The sequence below is a fragment of the Pectinophora gossypiella genome, chromosome 15 (assembly GCF_024362695.1).
Source record: "Pectinophora gossypiella chromosome 15, ilPecGoss1.1, whole genome shotgun sequence".
Lineage (NCBI taxonomy): Eukaryota > Metazoa > Arthropoda > Insecta > Lepidoptera > Gelechiidae > Pectinophora > Pectinophora gossypiella.
Window position 1 is genome coordinate 6,641,512 of NC_065418.1, and position 23,116 is coordinate 6,664,627.

Genomic DNA, 23,116 nt, shown 5'->3' on the forward strand with positions numbered 1-23,116 from the left:
CCAGCCCAATACGGGTTAGGTCACATACCTCCGAAAATGGATTACTCGGAAATGTGGGTTTAACGTGATAATCTTATGATCCAAACATGAATTCGAAAACAAATTTGAAAATCATTGGTCATTGGGTTGGCCTCTGCATGATTTGTTTTTCATCATAAATTGAAATCCAATAGAATACAATGATTGCTGCGTAATTCAAGTATAAAAATAATGATAACATTCCTGAGCGGTTAGATTGATATTACTATCACATTACTAATGCAATTTGACGACGGATAATGTCGCCATTTGAGTTTCATATTACTTTCACTATTACCTCTACCTATCACATCAATTACTTAGCTTAACTTAGATTAAGTCGATGTTGTATTCGAGGTTGTTACAAAATAACTTTTTGAGCAAAAATAATAAAGTAGGCAAGGTAGCGTATGTGTACAGTCATGAGCAATATAATGTACCCACTTTAGAACCCTGTCGCACTATCATATTTGACATTTAATGAGACTTACGGTTTAATTTGTCAAAAAAGTTAATGTGACATGGTACCAAAGTGTATACATATTAATGCTCGTGACCGTACTTAGTTCATTTTGCGAGGATGTACCTCTGATTACCCCAATTGAAATATAGTCGTGAGCTTATTTTATGTTATGATTTTTTGGGGATTCCTTTATTTTCGACGTTTTCTCTTGCCTTTCCAGCCAAGTACCTAGTTAATGGCATCTGATCAAATGCAAATGAAATGGCAAATCTACACTAAGTCACGGCAAAAAAATCTTCTTGCCTTCATAAATAATAGTGATTGATATATTTCTAATTGCTGTTTGTCTTATTGTTTTTAAGTCAATTTAAGTCTGTTAATGTGGTGTTCAATATGGAAATAAATGTTTTCTTTCTTCCTTTCATATTATCCTCGTAAAGCCGAGGTTTCCAGACACAATAGTAAAACAATGGAGTTTGGATTTTAAGAGAACTGTCGGCATTACGACTTTAAAATGAATTCCAATACTTCTATATCGTAACCGTCTCAAACTCAACTTAATGTTAACAATTGTAGAGTACCCACAACGGGGTCAGAACGTCTGTTGTCTTTAGGCAAGCCGTGACCGTTTCGATCGTTAGCACTAGATTTACGATAATGACTCATACCTACAAGAAAACAGGAGTCCTTATAAGACTTTCTTTTTAATAGGTATTTACTGAGAACTAGCTGTGTAAAAGATGCCAAAATTCGCACCATTCCAATTTCTTTATTTACTTTTCATTGGAATCGAATAGGGTCAATTGTATTTTGGATGATGGAGTTCAAATAGTTTTATAATTATTAGATAAGTATATACATAAACTCATGCCTATTTCCCACCGGGGTAAGCAGAGACTATGGACTTCCATTTGCGTCGATCCTGACACACTTCTCTTGCTTCCTCCACATTCATCAATCGTTTCATACGATCACGTCGCGTTTATAATTACAACCACTATTTTCACAATATAGCTTTGACATTCACACATCAAGTACAGTCATGAACAATATAATGTACCCACTTTAGGACTCTGTCGCACTTACATATTTAACATTTAGTGAGACTTACAGTTCAATTTGTCAAAAAAGTTAATGTGACATGGTACCAAAGTGTATAAATATTAATGCTCGTGACCGTACATACACGAAATAACGCAAAACATAGTTGGACCTAAATCTGTGATACTGGGTACATGGTCGGCTCCATAACAAGCTGTTTTGAAAGTAGGCAGCCAGTTTTTAACACCTGTTGCATCACCGCAAGTGGATCTGCAGTGTTTGCATGTAATTATGTAAAGTGTGAATTAAAAATGCACTTCCACTAAGTCGGGAAGTTGGCAGATCATGTATTGTTGCGTCACGCGGTAACGCACGGCGCCCCCCCCCCCCCCCCCCCCCCCCGCTGATTGTTACGACACATCTTAATACGGGCAAAAAAATATACAACGTACAATAACCCTTTATTACCAGATTATTAGCCCGACACGACAAAAAAAGAGAATTGTTTTGAGACGGAAACGAAAGCAAATAAGACAGAGATAAGCAAAATAGGAGCAGTTCGCAGTCTACTTACGTTTGTTTTGATTGAAATTAAAAAAAAAAAAACTGGCGATCTGTTCGTACAGTTGAGGTTTTGCTATGAAACAAGAGACCATTTCATAGCTTTTTGTTTTAGGAATTAAAACAAACATTAAAAAAAATATAGACGGCGAAAATTTTAGTGAGTAGTTTAGAAACACGTTCAATTCTTGTTATATAATGATTGGACTTTCCATGCGACGTTTCTCAAAAACAATACAGATTTACCTCGTTTAGCCTTCTAATTTCATGGAACAGATATATGCATTTTTACCTTTGTTTTTGGGTATAAATGATGACCTTTTTTATTTCACCCCAGACATAATTACATCTTCCGCTCATTATTATTCAGATCAAAATAAAGAGAAGCAATATAGGCAGCAACATAATTGTTGGCATCCCCAACAAAATTATATTTCATATTTTAAGTATGGCAATACTTGCCCTTTCCCTCTGAATCTAGAATCTAACTAACGTGTATCGTGTGTTAAAACTTTATAATATAAAAATTAATAAAAGTGCAGTCAACAACACTGTCCAGCTGTGTTATTCTGTATTCCATCACGCAGAGCATCGACCACACCTAGATGCCCACAATAATTATATACATAATGTGATCCAAATATCAAACAGCAATTATTTTTACAGGATAACGCGATATCACATTACAAAACTTATGACAAACACCGCGGGAGTTACAGAATATATCAGAAGTGTGTCGACGTATTTATTTAAAGCAAGGCTTTGGATTATATTTGTTACAATATATTATGTTATATTTGCTATTAATTAATTATATTTATTGTTTATTATAACAATAAAATAGTAGCAAATATAATATAATATATTGTAACAAATACTATTTTATTGTTATAATAAAATAGTAGCAAACAGACAAGTAGTAGAAAAGTCCGTTTAAAAAAATGTAACTGTGCCGACAAGGTAAGATGTATTGAGCAGTCACGCTAGCCTAGGTGTTACATGGTAGGATTAATGCCTGTTTGCTACTGGAGTACATAGTAACTAGGAAATAAATACGCTTAGCTTCATTAGTAGAGGCTTTGTCATACTTGAGTAAAGCAGGTTGGAATGTGCAATAAATTGGTGCTAAAACATTTATTTACAAACATGAAAAATGGATGAAGTACCTAGTTATGCAGCCTACACCTCCTAGAATTGTTATCAGTACGGGTGGCCGCCGCTGACTCGAGTCGCGCCATGGCCACCGCGAATTGCCGCGTAAGCTTTCGTCCATTCTTGTTACTGGAAGCGAGGTGTGGGATGCATCCGGCCCAGCGAGATATGCATGATAGTTTTAGTTTAGCTTTTAGTCTTGTCTAATAACTCGAATGTAGAGCACAGCTCCATTTTTAATAATATAAAATTCAAACTTCAATTTTGTATTTTTTAAAAACGCTCTACCGCGTTCCCAAAATCTTACTGGCGCAGCCGGTAGGATTATTCGCGAAAAAGGACTGATCTCGAGGACTCTAAACATCGGTTTTCGGGTGAAACGAGTGAATAATCTGCGAACCAAATAAATAAGTAACGATTATCGGCGCGAGAGACAAGACTCAACATCTGGAGCAGCACTGCTATAGAGGGAGGAAATGAGAGCAGCCAGGCTGTGAGTAAAACCCTTCATTCCTGTTTTGTCCAGTTCTATTCCCTTTGGCAGTCTAGTTTAGTGTAGGTAACGTTTCAGACGACATAGCTGAACCTTATCTGATTTTCTTTTGCTCGTATTGCACTACATTGGCAATACCCATATTTTAATTAAGTGATTTAAATTATATAACTCACTAAATCGGAGTTATAAGTGTGCTTTTAATTTAGGAAGAAGCTTTTATTATTCTATTTTACCTTTTTAACTATTTTTTTTTTTGTGTTTTCGTGCTATTTCCTGTGTCTTATTTTACTTGTGTATAGCTTACGTTTCTTTTTTTATCTTTTATAATTGTGAAACCCCAAAAAAAAAATAATAATAAAAAAAATAAAAAATAAAAATGGAAGGAAACATTACTGTTATTCCGAGAGAGATGCTGTGTCTCATTCCCAGATTCGAAGGGGAACCCAATTTGATCAATCTTTTTGTCAGAAAGAGCGAATACGTTTTGGACTGTTTTACACGACAAAACAATATTGCCCAGAACACTTATGTTCTGCATTCAATTTCAAGTAGGCTTGGTGGTAGAGCGGCAGCACTAATAAGTGAGAGAGAGGATGTGACTACATGGGAGCAATTGAAATCTCTGATAGTGCAACATTTCGGTGATCCGCGATCGGAAGAGTGTGTCGCAATAGAACTAGAGTCGCTTAAAATAAAGCAGGGTGAATCTCATTTAGACTTTTGCCATCGTATTCAATCCGTGCGTAGCACGCTCTTCTCGAAAGTAAACCTTTTGAATGACGAGGGTGTTAAGGCCGCAAAGATGATTATATATAATAACACAGCTCTTAATACGTTTTTATACAACCTGTCCGAAGACATGATTCGTATCGTGCGGTTAAAAAATTGTAGTAATTTAGAGCAGGCTTTGAGCGTGGTTCTTGAAGAAGAGAATTTTCGAAATCAGTACATGTCTAAAAAACAAACCAGGCAAAGTAACCAAAATTCACAAAATCTTCAAACTTCACAGAACCCCCAAAATGTATTTGGCTTTAAACCTACAAACTTTCAAACTATTCCTATTCAAAATTTTACTAAACCCGTTGACCAGCAAAACTTCCGTTTTCCTGTGCAACAAGGGTTCCGTTTTCCTGTACAGCATAAGTTCGGAGCTCCAGTACCGAACTCAGGTTTCCGAATTCCGTTACAACACCGATTTGGAGCCCCAGTACCAAATTCCGGTTTTATAATACCTCGGCAAAATTATGCTGGCGTTCCTAATCAGTATCGATTCGGTAATCCATACCCTCAACCAAATACGCGCTTTTTCCAACCTAACCAAAATCAAAATCAATTTAGATTTGGTGTTCCGAATACACAACCGCAACAAAATCGCGTTCAAAACCCTCAAATAGGGTCTGGAGACGTTTCAATGCGCACCGCACCGCCTATTAGACAAAATATGATTTATGACCAACAAGACGTATTTTACACTGACTCTGAGACTGAATCTACTCCTGTCGGTTACGAAAACTATTATTGCGAAGATCAATTTTATTTTAATGATGGTACCCCATTCGAACCCCAATTGATTGACGAGACCCCTGTCGAATTTCAAGTTATTGAATCTACAGAGAGTGACCCACAATGTGAACATAAGGAGTCAAATTTTCGTTCAACGGCCTCATGCCCTACAGTCCCGAGATAGTACAGTTAAATTGTAACAACACATTGAAACTTCCTTATATTAACATCCCTGAAATTAAATCTCGTTTCATGATCGATACCGGTAGTACAAGATCATTCATTAGCCCTACAAAAGCCAATCAGTACTTTTCTGATTTTAAATATAACGAACCCTTCGAAGTAGTGAGCACACATGCACGTAGTTGCCACGGTGAAGTTATATATATACCTCTTTTCAAGACCTTTAAAAGCTTCGACAAACATAAATTCTACATTTACAGTGTTGATGAGCGGTACGACGGATTGATTGGGTCAGATTTATTAAAACAGTTAGGCGCGATAGTGGACATGGAAAATCAAGTCTTACGTACAAAAAATGTAGAGATTCCGATCATTTATAATCCACCGTATGAAATCACCCTTGAACCAAGAACTGAAACTCGTGTAAAGGTTCCCGTTGACCTTCCAAATGGTGAGGCGATTTTAGACTACCTAGATCTTGGTAAAGGTGTACGCATGCCAAGCGCCCTTATAACATGTAAAAACTCATTCGCTTATACAGTCCTACAAAATATATCAAACGACAAAGTGACCCTAACCTTTGAAAGACCGTTCAAAGTTACGAAGTTCCAAAATGACGCATGTGAAGTAAACACGGTAAACAACAACGATTTTGAAATTGACGAAATGCTCAAACAAAATTTAAATAGATTACGTACCGATCACATGAACTCTGAGGAGAGAAAGGCGATAATTGCTCTTTGTCATGAATACAAAGACATCTTCTACTGCGAGAGTTTGCCATTGACCTTTACGAACCAGGTCAAGCATCAAATCCGGACTCATAACGAAAATCCGATTTATTCCAAGCCATACCGTCACGCACCCGCCGAAAACGATGAAATAGAGAGGCAAATCGAAAAACTTCTTAAGGATAACGTCATCATAGAATCCTATTCACCTTGGAGTGCACCCGTGCATCTAGTGCCTAAAAAGCTAGATGCTACTGGTGAAAGAAAATTCCGAATGGTTATCGATTATCGACGTCTAAATGAAATAACTGTGGATGATCGATACCCCTTGCCTAATATTTCCGACCTTTTTGATCGTTTGGGACGCGCAACTTATTTTAGTACGATCGATTTGGCAAGTGGCTACCACCAGATAGAGGTCGAAGAAGCATCCAGAGCGAAGACAGCCTTCACAACATCATCAGGGCATTATGAGTTTCTGAGAATGCCGTTTGGTCTCAAGACGGCGCCTGCCACCTTCCAACGTACCATAGACAACGTACTACGTGGTCTACAAGGCATTCACTGCCTTGTCTATCTTGACGATATAATCATATACTCTTCAAGTTTACAGGAACACCTCGACAAGCTACGTAGAGTTTTTGAAAGACTAAGGCAAACCAACTTAAAGGTGACCTTAGATAAGTGTGAGTTCCTACAAAAAGAAGTTTTATATTTGGGCCATCAAATTACCAAAAATGGCCTAAAACCTAACAGCGATAAAATCAAAGCTGTTTTGGAATTTCCCTTACCTAAAACCCCTACAGAAATTAAAAGTTTCTTAGGCTTGATTGGCTATTACCGAAAGTTTTTAAAAGATTTTTCAAAATTAACTCAACCCTTAACAAACTGTTTAAAAAAGGGCAAAAGAGTTGAAATTACTCCTGAATTTGTAACAGCTTTCGAAAAGTGCAAGGAACTGTTAGTAAATGCGCCCTTACTTCAATTTCCAGATTTTTCTAAACAATTCATACTTACTACAGACGCTTCAGATTACGCTTTAGGGGCAGTACTTTCTCAAGGCCCCATCGGTAGTGACAAACCAGTAGCATATGCTAGTCGATCGCTAAACGCTGCAGAGACTAGATACAGTACGATAGAGAAGGAACTCTTAGCCATAGTCTGGGCGGTGAAACATTTCCGTCCCTATTTATACGGAAGAAAATTCACAATATTTACTGACCATCGACCACTTGCTTGGTTAAATTCAATTAAAGAGCCGAACAGTAAGTTAACGCGATGGAAATTACACCTAGCAGCATACGACTTTGAGATAATCTACAAAAACGGTAAACAGAACACCAATGCGGACGCACTGTCGCGAATAAAATTAAATATTTTAAATAACGACGAGACTTCCTCAATTAGGGTGAATATAGACGACAATGAGACGATCGAAATTTCTGACTCTGAAGAGACACTAAGTGTTGCAAATAGCTATGACGATCTTGACAGAAACCAACTGGAAAGTGAATATCCGATAGTGTCGCCTACTTCTAGTACAATCACCGCAGCAAGCTCTAAATCGGACACAATTCACTCTGCCCCGGACATAGATACTAATGGCATCCCAATCCTTCACGAAGCGATAGATACCAAACCAAATCAGTTACTTATATATTCATGGAATAGACAAAAAACTACAGTCAAAGATCTTTCTAACAAAAAACAAAAAATCTTAGAAGTTCACTTACCTACAGATAATTCGGAATTAGTAAAAGATTTTCTTTTGAAGCACATTAAACCTAAAATAAAATATTTCATATATTTTGAAGACGACTTACACAGAAAATTATTTACAAATGCGATCATTAAACTTTTTAAAAAGGATATAGTTAAAATTTTCGAATGCACACAACGAGTAATTAATGTTGAAGATGAAGAAGAACAACGTCAAATCATATTGAAATACCATTCTGGTACTACGACACATCGTGGTATTCGGGAAACTCTCATAAAACTGAAACGAACTTATTATTGGAATAACATGGAAGTGACGATCGCAAGTGTTATAAATGCGTGTGAAGTCTGCAAACAAATGAAATATGACCGAAAACCCTTTAAGCCCGAACTACAACTAACGCAAACTCAGTTGAAACCTTTTGAGGAACTTTTTATTGATTTATTCTCAATCGAAGGGAAATCTTTTCTTACTATCATAGACGCCTTCAGTAAAATCGGTCAAGCTTTAGAAATATCAAACAAATCCACCCCGGAAGTAGTGCGCGCTTTAATTAAATATTTTTCATACTACGGGACCCCCTCCAAAATTAGCGCAGATTCTGGAAGTGAATTTAATAACGCCTTACTCAAAGAAACATTACAATTTTACAAAATCGACCTTCATATTTCGACACCTCATAACCCAAATTCTATGGGTCTAGTTGAACGTTTCCATTCCACCATTCTGGAAATATACAGACTTGCCAAGTACGAGCACAAATTAACAGATGCTGCAACGGTAATGACGTATGCAGTTATGTCATACAATAATACTATTCATTCCACTACTGGTCTGACACCTTTTGAGGTCGCCTTTGGACATACGAATGCATGTAGCACGTTTCATGTAGATTTTACTAAACAATATACCCAAAAGTTGGTTAGGGATCATGCCAAGAGAACTGAATATCTTTACAAATATTTGACTGACAAGATGATTGAAAGAAAGGAAAAGATTAGGAATAAACGGGGAGGTGAGAAAGAGTTCGGAGTGAGTGAAGAGGATGATGTATTTGTAAAAGGTGTGAATACCCGAAGAAGTAAAGATAAACCACGTTTTCAGAAGGCACACGTAACAGGTGAGATTATGAGAGGAATATTACCTGTGGAAGTTAAGGGTCGCGAAACACAAGTCCCCATTAAAGACGTCAAACGTCCTTCACAGGTTCACGCTGCTACTGGTGCCGGCAATGGCAGCCCTCGGCCTTCAACTTCAAAAAATCAATAACAACCCAGGCGTTTTACCCGTTAAGGAAGGCCAAGCGGTTATTAGTTCTGACAAATGGATTGTTCTAAAAGTATTAGATTTGCAAGTGTTACGAGAGGATTTGGAATTCAACGTCAACCGATACTCTAATTTAAACAATCACGTCTTATCCTTTTTTGATAAACAGAAACTACAATACGAGATACATAACATTAAAATCCAGACAGATCATCTAATGAACATGACAATAGACAAATTCAGTCAAATCATCCCGCTGCAGAGATCTAGGCGTGGAATTTTAAATCCTTTAGGCTCTTTGATAAAGGCCATAACCGGTAACCTCGATAACGAGGACGCAATCAAATACGAGAAATTGATAAATAGCATAGGTAAACGTGAGAACATACTTATGGAAAGGATTACTCTAATCTACAAAATTATGCATTCATTTGTTAATGTTTCAAAATCTGCCAGAAACAATTTCGTCCAGGTAGATAAATCACTGTGGGAAATTCGCAAACAACTAAATGAGACAAGTAAAACCCTATTGTACACTCAACTGGTAAATGCTTATAATTTATTTTTACACACCTTTGAAATGATATATATAAAACTGGACGAGGTTGAAACTGCTGTAGCTTTTAGTAGGCTCTACACTCTACATCAATCTATCATTAATACTAATGAATTGTTAAATATATTAAGTTCTATCGCCAAATCTCATAGATTACTATTTGATGTTAATTTAGAAAACTTACAGAAATTGGAGCAAAATATCCAATTGAAAGCATACACAAAAGGAAATCAGATAACGTTTATATTAGAGATACCTTTAATTTCAAAAGAAAATTATATATACTATAAAATGATCCCGTTACCTATTACCAATCCATTTAATCAAACGACTCTCATTCTACCCAAAAATCCTTACCTTATCCTGGAAGGGTCCAAAGCAGTCTGGCTAAAGCAACCCTGCAGAGAAGTCGACAAAGAATTCTTTATGTGTTTTAAAGATGAATGGCAGCAACCTCCGGCGGATCCATGTATCGAAGATCTCATCAGGTTTTCATCTAACACCAGCAATTGCAACCCTATCCTGGTCACAGTTAACAATATCAAAATAGAGCCCTTAAAACCAAATCAGTGGATTGTATATAGCAAACTGGAAAACATACTGAAGAAATCGTGTGGGCTAGAGGAAAACCGGGAAATCATAAAGGGCACATACATACTTACTATAGATGATGACTGTAAAGTGAACATCAACGAATTGATGCTGGAAAGACATCAAACTTTTGGCGCACCTGTAACCTCATACAAAACGGCCTTCATGACCTTACCTGACATATTAAAGACCGAACCAGTACCAGCAAGCAGACATCTCAATTTAGATGAAACAGCACTGATGGAACTGCAGACGGTTTCGATGGAAGCGGAAAGAGCATTCAATCGTGATGGTGAAAGTGAAAGTGTAATAAAGGTGAAAAGTATTAGTTTAGGAACGGTTATTTTATATGTATCTTTAGCTATAAGTCTCTGTATATTCATAGTATATAAATTTAAGTTACATTTATTATTATGCTATCAAAGTCATCAAAATGGAAATGATGACTTTGATTCTAACGGGGGAGGAGTTATGCAGCCTACACCTCCTAGAATTGTTATCAGTACGGGTGGCCGCCGCTGACTCGAGTCGCGCCATGGCCACCGCGAATTGCCGCGTAAGCTTTCGTCCATTCTTGTTACTGGAAGCGAGGTGTGGGATGCATCCGGCCCAGCGAGATATGCATGATAGTTTTAGTTTAGCTTTTAGTCTTGTCTAATAACTCGAATGTAGAGCACAGCTCCATTTTTAATAATATAAAATTCAAACTTCAATTTTGTATTTTTTAAAAACGCTCTACCGCGTTCCCAAAATCTTACTACCTACTGCTAACTCTTACAAACATCTTCTGGATCTGTCAAATTCTACTGTTAGGGTGCGTACTCCTATTCAATTTACTGTAAATATATTGTATTTTAATATATGTATATCAAAAAATCAAAAAGAATTTATTTTCTTTTCTTAATATGTTTTTCTTAAACTAGTTACTGAAGCCTCTTTTCAAGCAAAATATGTCTGTACCAGGAGACCCCGCTCTTCTATAACAGTAGTAAATAGGTAAGAAAGTTTTGTTACCTCTAAGTTTTACAAAAAAGCAATTAAAGAATGTTTGTATAATGTGTGTGTGTATGTGTACGTGCGTGCGTGCGTGTGTGTACGTGTAAGAGTGGGATATTATTATATATATTATATTATATTAACTTTATATATATTTTTTAAATTTAACAACAAGGACGCCGATTGCTTTTCTGTTGTCATTTTGTAATTGTTCTGTTCACGTGTTATAAACTGTTTTGTGTTGTTATATGATGTTCGGTTTAAAGATACTTTATTCTCAAAAAGACATACAGTCACTTACATGAGAAGAGAACTTATAATTAAACTTAATAACTAAGTTATGCAGTGTCGTACGCACCGCCATACTGAATAGGTATCGCTCAATAGGTATAACTGCTTAGATCAGAATCTACCGCGCGAAAAACATCACAAAAACCACATAGTCACTTTTTTGTGTAATATGCTGAGCTAGTTTGCGTTTGAATATGTTGAAAGAATTACTATTTTTTACAAGTGAGGGTGAATGTTATGTAATATATCCTTAACTTGTAACTTGCATTGCTGCTTTTGTTGCTGCTAGGGTAAAACATATACTTCGTTACTTTTATAAAAGATAGCAATGATACGGCAGAAAGAATGAGTTAATATTCTCTCTCTCTCTATTTAAGAGCTGCGCTCTTGTCGGTGGAGTAACCGCCATTCCTCTCTTCTTCCCGCCAAAACCTTCACCTCCCGATACGACACGACCTGCACCTTCTCTTTTATTTGTTTCATAAATGTTATCCTAGGCCTACCCCTTCCTCTCTTCCCTTCAATTTTTCCTTCTATAATGTTTGTTATAAATGAATCGTGTCGTATCAGGTGGCCAATCATATTACCTCTCCGGTTCTCTATAGTCTTCAATATGGTTCTCTTTTCTTCAACTCTTTCCAGCACTTTTTCATTTAACACCAATAATAATATAATAATTGAGTTAATATTACATAAGTACATTTATGTTCTATACGTATGAAATGTTTTAACCAGACTGGTTTAAAAAAACGATTACCCAGTTGGTATAGAGGCCACAGTGGATGAGTAAGACATAAGTACCTCTGTCGTTACAGGATGACGTCATACCGTTAAATCATCTTTAACTAATGAACGCTAAATGCTATCTTGAGTGTTACATACTAGAGTATATACTATTACACTATGTGGCAGGTTCATACGGGTTCGTTCAAATGATTTTTTTATGTGACTTATTGTATATAGATTTGGCCGGACAAATGGGGAGCGCTGAAGGCTCTCACCCGGACAACAGTTCTGAGGGTACCCAGTTGGACGCGAACCTCGGCTCAGGGTGTCGTCTGAGAGGAAAAATATTTGAAAGAATTAATCGACCCTAGTGGGTCGATAGCGATAAGCGCTGATTGAGGGAAATCGTCGACCGGCGGGGTCGGTATAGGAGTCATTGAAATGATACGTATTTGAACGAATATGCAGAACAGTGTGTAAAAAATAAAAACAAAATGAACAACTAATTAGCAGCTTTAGATTGACCCTTACCTTACCCTTACCAAAATCCCATGTGCAATTATTAGCGAGGGATTCTATTAGGGAGGGGTTCTATTATCCAAACGAAATAACTTAAATTGACCAGTAAATGTCCCTAATCTTTTACCGAGGTTTTCAATGCTGCAGTTTTAGGCTGAAACGAAACGTTCCGTGTATTTTTTTTATTTATGTTTGTATTGCATAGGTATGTATTTAAAAGTTTATTTTCTGGTCTTTATTTGATTTAGCATCCTGATTGCTGAAAATTGGACAGTTAGGTAATAATAAATAATTCTTATTATTATTCCTAGCCGATTTCGGCTTCAGCGACTGTGCAGAATAAATAAATCACATATCAAGTACAGAATAAAAAAAAACCAAGATCGGCGCTCATGAGCCATGATGTTACTGCTGTAGGAAAAAGCATTCTGTAAGTATCTAACTCTAACATTATATAGGTACTTACGGCAAAACAGAACAAAACTGCTACTACTTGAAGTTTTTACTATAATTTACATAATACACTCATGACCCACTAGGGTCGATTAATTCTTTCAAATATTTTTCCTCTCAGACGACGCCCTGAGCCGAGGTTCGCGCCCAACTGGGCACCCTCAGGCCTGTTGTCTTAAACGTTGTACCGGGTGAGAGCCTTCAGCGCTCCCCATTTGTCCGGCCAAGTAGTTAATGCCATCTGCGGCAAATCTACAATAAGTCACGTCAAAAAAAAAAAGTTCTTTATTTTCATATCAGGTAAAAATATAATATCAAATGATGGATATTTGTTGATTCGTCTTAACGATGTAGTCCAATCACACAGCCCAGAAGTACTCAAAGAAATATATTCTTTGTGATACTTATAGAAAAAGAAAGTTGATAAATGGGACAAAAAAGAGAACAATATTTTAGAAAAAAATATTAAGTTTAAAACTAAAAAGTATGAAACAAGAAAATAGGCATACTTATTTCTCTGGAATTCTCTACTCTAGAAGGCGCCACATTAAATTTAGCGTAACGTCACATAGCCTATAATAACCACCGGACATTCAAGACATTGTATTGGTATTCGCGGGCCGATTTCCGCAACTCGACGTCTGTGCGCCTATTGTGCTTATAGTGACACCTCATTTGTTAAATTCGGACAGGTGGTTTAGAAGTTAGGTTGGAACAGACGAGCATGCATACATACGTACATACATAGCGGTCAAACACATAACAATACTTTTTGCTTCGCCAAAGTCGGGTAAAAAGAAGGAATCATTTTGGTTATCACAACAAAAATTGTCTCTTAACTATTTGCCATTTATTATATTAATTTGATCATTCTAATGTGTACAACATGAAGAAAACTCTCCCAAAAACTTTTATTTTCTTCTTCAAAAAGAAGGTATGATAAATAACAGGTTTCACGTCTCAGAATTTATAAGTAATATAGCTATCAAGTATAATTATTGGGAGTAACTAGTAGCAGTATGTGCGCTACGCGACTTTTATGATCTACGACCGACGTTCACGCCACTATAAAATTTATAGTACGTTCCGCATAACTTAATTTGAAATTGTGTTCTAGAAAAATCGTCTAATAACAAACCGGCGCTGATGTATTGAAACTGATAAGTTTAGAAAATAATAAAACGCGAGTCAGTACTTACTTACTTTCAGAAGCTTACTTACTTTCTTTCTTTCTTTTTAAATAACGAGTAGTAACTTCTTCTGTTAGGGGCCTTTGGCGGCTCGATAATAGCCCTGACACCAGGGTTGATGGGGTTGGTAATCCACCTCACAACCTACACGATAGAGGAAGATGAAGAGTAACTTTCGGCATGGGAGTGTGATGGAATTCTAAAGATCACTGTGATGAAACGTTACCTCCCTAATCGTTATAAACTATATAAAATATCATCACATAACATAATCTACTTCCTTTATGTTAATAAGAGAACTTAGCACCTCAAATTAAAGCCCCTTTTTCTTATTAAATCAGTACGTACAAGCATTATAATTTGTTATATAACAATTGTATCTACTTGTTAATGTAAATAGATGTTACATCGGCCTATAGATGAGTTGTTACGTAAATGAGTCATTAGACTATAGGCTAGCCTGTTACATCAAATATGCCAATTTGTTACTGATACGAAATTAATTGAGGTATCAGACATTTAAATTGCTTTATTGCTTTTGTTGTGGTAACAATATTACACTATCTATGCTAGATAGTGTTGATAACGGTATTATTTTTCGATTAAGTTTTTAGGTAATTAGGTTTTGCAATGGATGAACGAAAGAATAACGACATTGAGTATCAGAAAAGGACTGTATTATAAAGTTCACATTTCTTAGAATAAGAAAGCACAATTCGCAAAAAAAACTTCACGCTGATATGTAAATAAAAAACACATTATATAAAAAGTAAAGCCTAGTACACGATGAACAATTTAACTAATAATAGCTATTTCTGTAAAATTTAACATATTCATTCGTATCATTTGATGACACAATATAAAAAAGAACATAAAAATAAAATGCTCTATTCCGTAACGTGTCCATCAAAGTCGCTAATAAACGCACCGTTGAATATTATGTGAGAACGGTACATCTCGTATTAAATGTGGGGCAACTTCAATATGCCATAACGCGAAGATTCACGCTCGCATAGTGATGTTACATGACTTACAAATTGAATACACACGGGAAATAATACAGTTCGTTAAACTTTATAAGCTACTTTTGGATTTGAATACAACACATTCAACACTACTTGAACTAGACGGTTTCATGTTGAATTTTAACGTTTAGCGAAATGAATACCTATGAGATATTCTTTACTCTATACTCTTTACCGATAAAAAATAAACAAGCGGTAAACGTGTGTAAGTACATATAGGTATAGGTGAAATACTTATAGAAGTATTTCACAGTAAGGCTATGTTCTATCGAATTATTTCATAAAATTACCTTTTTCATAATTATCACGTTGGTCTAACAGAAAGTTCGGCGAGGTGTGGGTACTTAGTTACGGGTATCGCACGATGTATGTACCTCTGACTAGCCGAATTGGGATATAATCATAAGCTTATGTTTATTTATGATAGTCAAAATGGTAACATCACTATTTTTATGACTAGTGTGGTTCCCAAGACATTTGCGGTTTGAACAAAATGTTTCATAATGCAATAAAGATTATATTGACCTTTGCAACTTGTGTTTAAATTGATAATTGATTGCAATTGAATAAATGTCGCTGGTTATCGCTTGGTTTCAATTACGAATTAATTGTCAGCCATTTATGTAATAAAAAAGTAATTTAAAGAGAAACTTGTTGTAAATTAATTAATCGTTCATATTAGAGCCTTGATAATTATGATGTACAACATTAAGTATATTTATAATTATATTTTATTTCTAAATGTCGTGAGTACAGTGTCCAAATACACACAATATATTCTATTTACTTTAACTATTAAAGAGTTCTCTCTTTATTTAAGAGTTGCGCTCTTGTCGGTGGAGTAATCGCCTCCATTTTCATTACTCCATAGATAGGGCGTGTAGAACGGTGGTTGCCCCAATCGCCTTCCGTTCCTTTTATTATTAAAGAGTTTTAATACAAATTTACATAAAAGTATATGTAGATTATGTAAGAAAATCGCTTCAGGACAAACGTGACGTCAGTCATGAGACGATCCCATAATGACCCAATTAGGTCAAAACGATTTCTGAAAATGTGAACAATTGGGTTTAGGTATAGAAATTCACTTGTTATTATATATTATGCATCTCAAGGCAATGAACCTTTGAAACTAGCCCGTTCAGTATTCACACGTCATGAACTTGTGGTCAAATTGCTTCTCGGCTAATTGTATAATTTTCGAGGCGGGTATTAACTTTGATAAAATACTCTGACCTTTGTGCATTTATTAAGTCAAAGTCAGATTGAAATGATAATTATAAGGTGCTTTGATAACAATTTTGTTTTAAACGAATCACTGGCTAACTGACAGGTGTTTCACCTGTAGGAAAGTTATGAATGACCCATTGACCACTCAAATAGTAAAAGATTCTATAGCAATTTTTTTATGTTATATCGACGACAATCAGGCAGGCGGGCCACCTGTGGTCACTGCGCCTTTTCTTTTTTATTGTATATGAATGACCCAAACACACCGCGTGCCTATTGGTAAATAAGAAAAATCGCTGTGACTCTTTCGAAATATTTTTTGTTATAAATAAGCGCATGACATAGTTATCAATATTGTCAGAGTCTGATTGCGCTCCAATTGTTTTATAATTAATTTCTTGATGGTTCTACTTAAAAGCGCGTAGAGACTATTGTTCCGTGAAATTGTTAAGCGGCTGAGAAATAGAAATAACTGTCCATTGAATGATGTAACGATCATCTGTTGTATTACTAAAATTACTTTGCTAGAGTGCTATTATGTCTCGCAAAAAGAAGCTAGTATTTTGTATGGTTGTAATTGAGATGAAACTAAATTAAATGTCTTGCATAAGCAGTCGCAACTTATCAAAACAAGTCCTTTAAATATATAGTTAGCTATATTTTTGACTCCTTTCTCCAAAAAAGTAATAATAATTTACGTATTTTTAAATAATCTTGACGGAAATGAAATTATATTCTCTTTTCGATATGGAAGGTGACTAAATAAGTTTTTTTTATAGGTAATAGGGATACGTTATTAATTATTTAAGTATTTTAAATTTTTTAATATATTAGTATATTACATTTTAAACTTTATCATCATTTTTATAATACATGAAAAACACTTTTTGACTTAGGTTCGCTCAATCTCATAAAATCTAATCTATCATTCTATAAGATCCCTAGAGTCAATAATGATGTTCAGATTGCAAGCTGCGTGTCTGCACACCACTTGTTCTTCAATTATTGTTATTATCTGTATGGGCACCAGTGTTGCCAGATCGAAGGCTTGTTATTATAATAATAACCAGGTATTCTGCCTCCGATTACAATTCGTGCCCAATTTTGATGATCAATTGAAATTAGATAGCCTATTTACTTTGCCTTTCTTGTAAGTAACGGTATTATATTCTAAAGCAAAAATCATGATGCGAGTTTTTTTAAGGTAATCAGGTTAAGTGGAGGCTCATATAACAAGGTTCTTTTTGGTAGACACGAACATATAAAACCAATCTTAACGGATTTTTAAACCGTTTACAGGAGTGAAGTGTAGAGTGTAGCCGTATTATTAGATGCTATGAATAGAATATATAAAATGTATGTATATATATATATTTAATATCCTACTAATATTATTGACAGTTTATATATTAGTAGCAGGTATAATAGTATATTTACAACAGGATGGAGATTGTTGTTTTTAGAAAATGTTTTGAATACACCTCGTACGTCTTCGATGTGCGGGACAATCCAAAGAATGTTGTTTTAATAACACAGCATCTACTAACAACTTTCATTCGATCACTATTTACACTCAGAAAACAAATAAGTAAATACATAAAGAAAGAACTTGTCTAATAAAATGGCATGTTACAAATTGTTATTTAAGCTGTTTGTTTTCAATTTTAAATAAATAAATAAATAGTATTACAACTGTCAGATACATAATGATGGCCAATTGGCTATTGTAGGTACAGTTTAACAGAAAGTCATGTAACAATAATGTAGTCCCAACAAAAACTATATAATAATAAAAAACAAAAACATTTTCATGTAAAATGTTGCCAAGGAGGAGCTCGGTGGCGCAGCGGTAAACGCGCTCGGTCTGCGATTGTTGAAGAAGCAACATTCGCAAAGGCCGGTCATAGGATGGGTGACCACAAAAAAAAAGTTTTCATCTCGAGCTCCTCCGTGCTTCGGAATAACCACTAATCCGCACTGGGCCCGCGTGGTGGTTTAAGGCCCGATCTCTCCCTATCCATCCATAGGGAAGGCCCGTGCCCCAGCAGTGGGGACGTTAATGGCTGTTGTTGATGATGATGATGTTGCCAAGACGAGATCATATCGACGGCAATATCAAAAAGTTATCAGAACTCATGTAGAGCTCGGCTTCTAACTCTACACACCCTAACTATACAAATCCTAAGTTTACAAACTCTACATTGTAGCTGAAAATTGTTGCTTATCCGTTTCGTTACTGCAAGAACTACATATTTAAAGGAATGCCAATGAACAGTCAAATTTGTTACCCATATGGTGACGGCATGAAATTGTTTTCATTTTACGCTCCTGTGATACTGTGATCACAAAAAAGTAAGATATAGAATAATTATAATACCTAATAATTATAATATAAAGTCATGTCTGTAGACCAAATAAATGTTTTTATCTATCTATCTATTTAAAATGTGCATGGACAGAATGAGGACCCGGTGGTGTAATGGTTTACTCGCTCGTCACAGCTTGACAAGAGCTACGGGTTCGAATTCCGTCCGAGTCAGACATTTTCGATTTAATTTTCTCTTTATATATAGTTTGCCCTATCTTTGGATATCAATAAAAAATGTTGATCTCACACGAGAAAACAGGAAGAATAAAAAAGGGGTCTGGAGCCCTGTGGCTATACCCACCTTTGAATTTTTTTTTAAATAGGCTCGCGTTTGACCACAATCTCACCCGATGGTAAGTGACAATGTGGTCTAGGATGGATCACGCTTACATAGCAAATGCCTATTTACTCTAGACTTGAAGACTCCCAGATTATAACGAATTGGAAAAACATGCGTTGTGATACTGTTTCTGATTTGAGGAGCTCAGTGGCGCAGCGGTTAACGCGCTCGGTCTGCGATTGTTGAAGTAAAGCAACTTTCGCAAAGGCCGGTCATTGGATGGGTGACCACAAAAATAAAAAAAGTTTTCATCTCGAGCTCCTCCGTGCTTCGGAAGGCACGTTAAGCCGTTGGTCCCGGCTGCATTAGCAGTCGTTAATAACCATCAATCCGCACTGGGCCCGCGTGATGGTTTAAGGCCCGATCTCCCTATCCATCCATAGGGAAGGCCCGTGCCCCAGCAGTGGGGACGTTAATGGGCTGATGATGATACTGTTTACGCGTATATGCATTTATGTCAAATGGCTGCTAGTGTTGTAACGATACACTTGTGACATTAGAAAATAGTTTTGTATCCACAGCTGCGTCCGTATGTAAACCGCATCTAGGTTAACGGGCGGAGTACGAGACATCGCCACAAATACTATGTCATACCACTGAGCTGTATCCAGTTATGTTTCTCAAATTATTTAATTTTATACCTGCCTGTAAGAGAATTATTTTAATTATCATTTAGTTATAATTCAGAAATCTTAATCATTAAGCTAGGTAGAGTCAGTAAACTGTTAGAAGGAAAGTGCAACCAATTTTCAGCTTTCTAGTTATTAAAAAAAAGTATTGCGAATAATATGTGTACCATTTTCGTTTGTGAGGTGTTACCCTATAAAATGTATCCAGAATAAAAAAAAAAACAATGAACAATCCATGTTTTATAATATATGTATACTGGGTGTTAGTGACATCGTAACGAATACTGAGGGGATTGATTCAGACCATGATTCTGAGTTAATATCAAGGGGAATTTTCCGTCGCAAAATTCATGATTTTTTATTAGTTTTTTTAAATTATTTTCAATTCTATACTTTTGCGATGGAAAATTCCACTTGATATTAACTCAGAATAATCAGATGAATCATCCCTCTCAGTATTCGTTACGATGACACTTACACCCTGTACAAGTACATACGGTAGCCATATAAGTAGGTATGGGTGTTAGTGACACCGTAACGAATACTGAGGGGGATGGTTCCAGACCATGATTCTGAGTTGATATCAAGTGGAATTTCGTGTCAAAAAATTCATGAAAATTTTTCTTTTCTTTTTAATTATTTTCCAATCCATACTTTTGCGACGGAAATTTCTACTTGATATCAACTCAGAATCATGGCCTGAACCACCCCTCAAAGTTTTCGTTACGATGTCACTAACACCCTGTATATATACATACTTGAAGTTACGGAATGAAATATGAAATAATAATATATATTCTATTCACTTCAACCACATAGCTTTATTTCGATATCCAAAGAACTACATATTATCTAGGCCTGCGGTTCGAGAAATCGTTTCAAACGCCAACAAACACAAAACCGCTGCTGATGCCGATGCAAATCCACCGCGGGAATGCGAGTGAAAATGCAGACGGAGTGGTGTACATAAAAATTCATGACTCGACTCAATCGAGTAGAAAAGTGCCGACGAAGCGCGAGCATCGCCCCGAAATGTACTTAGTTTCGCGTTTGGATTCATATTATTTATCATTATTGTGGATAAGTGTAGGTAAAGCAATATCACCTTTACCTTCAGACAAAAAGACCCAATTTTAAGACTAAGTAGTGACAAATGTGATTAGAATTAGGGACTTACAAGTATACTTTTACTTACTACTCAATTTGTAGACTTACTCAACCAATCAAATATTCTTTATTGCTAGATAAGAAAGATACCTTGACAATCGATCTTGCTCTAGAGCAATTTCTTCCAGGCGACCAGAGGCAGGAAGTATTGATATTAAAATAAAAAAATAAATCATCTCAATTTTCAATTGGTAATCTCATTTCATTTGTCACTACTTAGTCTTAAAATAGGATTTGGCCAGATTGTATATTTTTTAAGAATAGGTTAAAATTTCATAAAATTGATCATTCTATCTGTTCTGATATTTTATGTTTACACTAACCGACTTTATTCTGAGCAAACAGATGCTCTGCGTGTTGGGTGGTGCTTTTAACTTTTATTTAATAGTTCATTGTACGTGGGATATGACATAAAACATAATAGCTAACTGTAATTAATGTCCTATTGTATTTTTTATCTGTTCAGTGTTCTAATGGATTGATTCCGTCGACGATTTCGACTCATGTACTGAAGGAATCTTGTTGTAATAGATATAGATACCTAATATTACGATGGAATATAACTTCTGTGAGGAAAACGAATTTCGAGCGCTGGCAAATGTCACGTCACTTACTATTCTACTTTTGTTTTGGCGCTAAACGGAAGATATCTGTCATATTTGCGTGTACTTGGTAAAATAATTATAGTTTTATTGGTATTTTTCTGGGCTTTTTCTTCAAATCTGTATAAAGCTTCGCTAAATGTATAGGAAAGTAAACACAATTTTCGTAACATTAATTACGTTTATAATAAAAGTCAATACATTACTTAAAGTTTTCAAATACGCCGGACGGTCTTACGACATTACAAATTGTGAATAGCCGAAACCGATTGCGAATAATTTACAAAATGTCACCAAATGGGCATCTATAGTTAATGTGAAAAAGTAAATAATGCATTTACAATCTACTCTAAGCAACTGAAATAAAATCTCAGTATGAAGTACATTTTAATGTTTTTGCTACCAGGACAATAATATCAATCGATTTTGAAAGTCCTCAACGCACGCCATTTGTCCTGACAAGTAGATAATGCCATCCGAGGCAAATCTGCTTATAAAACAGTCATTTTATGGTTACCCCACTGCTTCCATCATCATCATCATTGGTGTAGATAGAGGTGACATTTAACGTCAATGTGAATTAAATATCTGTCTACTGCCTAGTCGTTGTTCAACCTATCCTGTACGGAACTATATGTCTAAATATATATACTTACCTACAAAATATTTAGTTCATCTAACAGGAACTCTGGAGTAACTGGAAAATTTGACCAATAGCAACTAACGCGGTGTGGTGTTAATCTATGCAAACAGGTTTGAGTAACCGCGAAGAGTTGCCAAGCATCTACCATGAGGGACTAGTACTGTTATTGTTGAGACAGTCTATGTATGTAAATATGCAATAAGACAGTTGTTCAAACATTTCGAAGCTTTTGGCTTAAAAAATGTGCAGTATTGGGAACATTTCAACAACGTAAAATTAGAGTAATGTTAGTTGGCAAACTGAACATTTAATGAATTTACTTAATCGATAATGAATATCAAAAGTTATTTTAAGGTATCCTAAAACTAAACTATAGATAGAAAAGATCTTAAAATTACAGTTATCAAATTCTTTCCATACTTACAAAATCAACAAACAATCCAGTGGAGGTATCAAATCAACGGATCCAATTCACAGTCAGATTCACTGATCGAAACAATTTCCAATTCCAATTCAAACCACAACACTAGCCACTTGTAATTAGAAAAAAGTATTTTAGAAAAAGTTAAGAATTTCAAATTTAAGTTTGGAATAGCGAGTTTTCCGAGAATGCGCGCCTGCGCCGTCGTACACGCGGGGGCGTCCGATCAACCGAG

The 23,116-nt window shown here is 35.7% G+C and overlaps 2 protein-coding genes across 2 annotated transcripts in view; one reads left to right on the forward strand and one right to left on the reverse strand.

Annotated features, from left to right (window-relative positions):
• Positions 1–23,116, reverse strand: part of LOC126372946 (uncharacterized) — a 76,686-nt gene extending 53,570 nt beyond the window's left edge. The window contains exon 1 of the mRNA XM_050018861.1: positions 22,885–23,116. The gene's annotated coding sequence lies outside the window, so the exon portion shown is untranslated. The remainder of the gene's footprint in view (positions 1–22,884) is intronic.
• On the forward strand, positions 8,639–10,994 carry LOC126372937 (uncharacterized). Its single transcript, XM_050018846.1, has 2 exons — positions 8,639–8,988; positions 9,075–10,994. The coding sequence occupies exon 2, from the start codon at positions 9,100–9,102 to the stop codon at positions 10,801–10,803; it is 1,704 nt and encodes a 567-aa protein (XP_049874803.1). The 5' UTR covers positions 8,639–8,988; positions 9,075–9,099; the 3' UTR covers positions 10,804–10,994.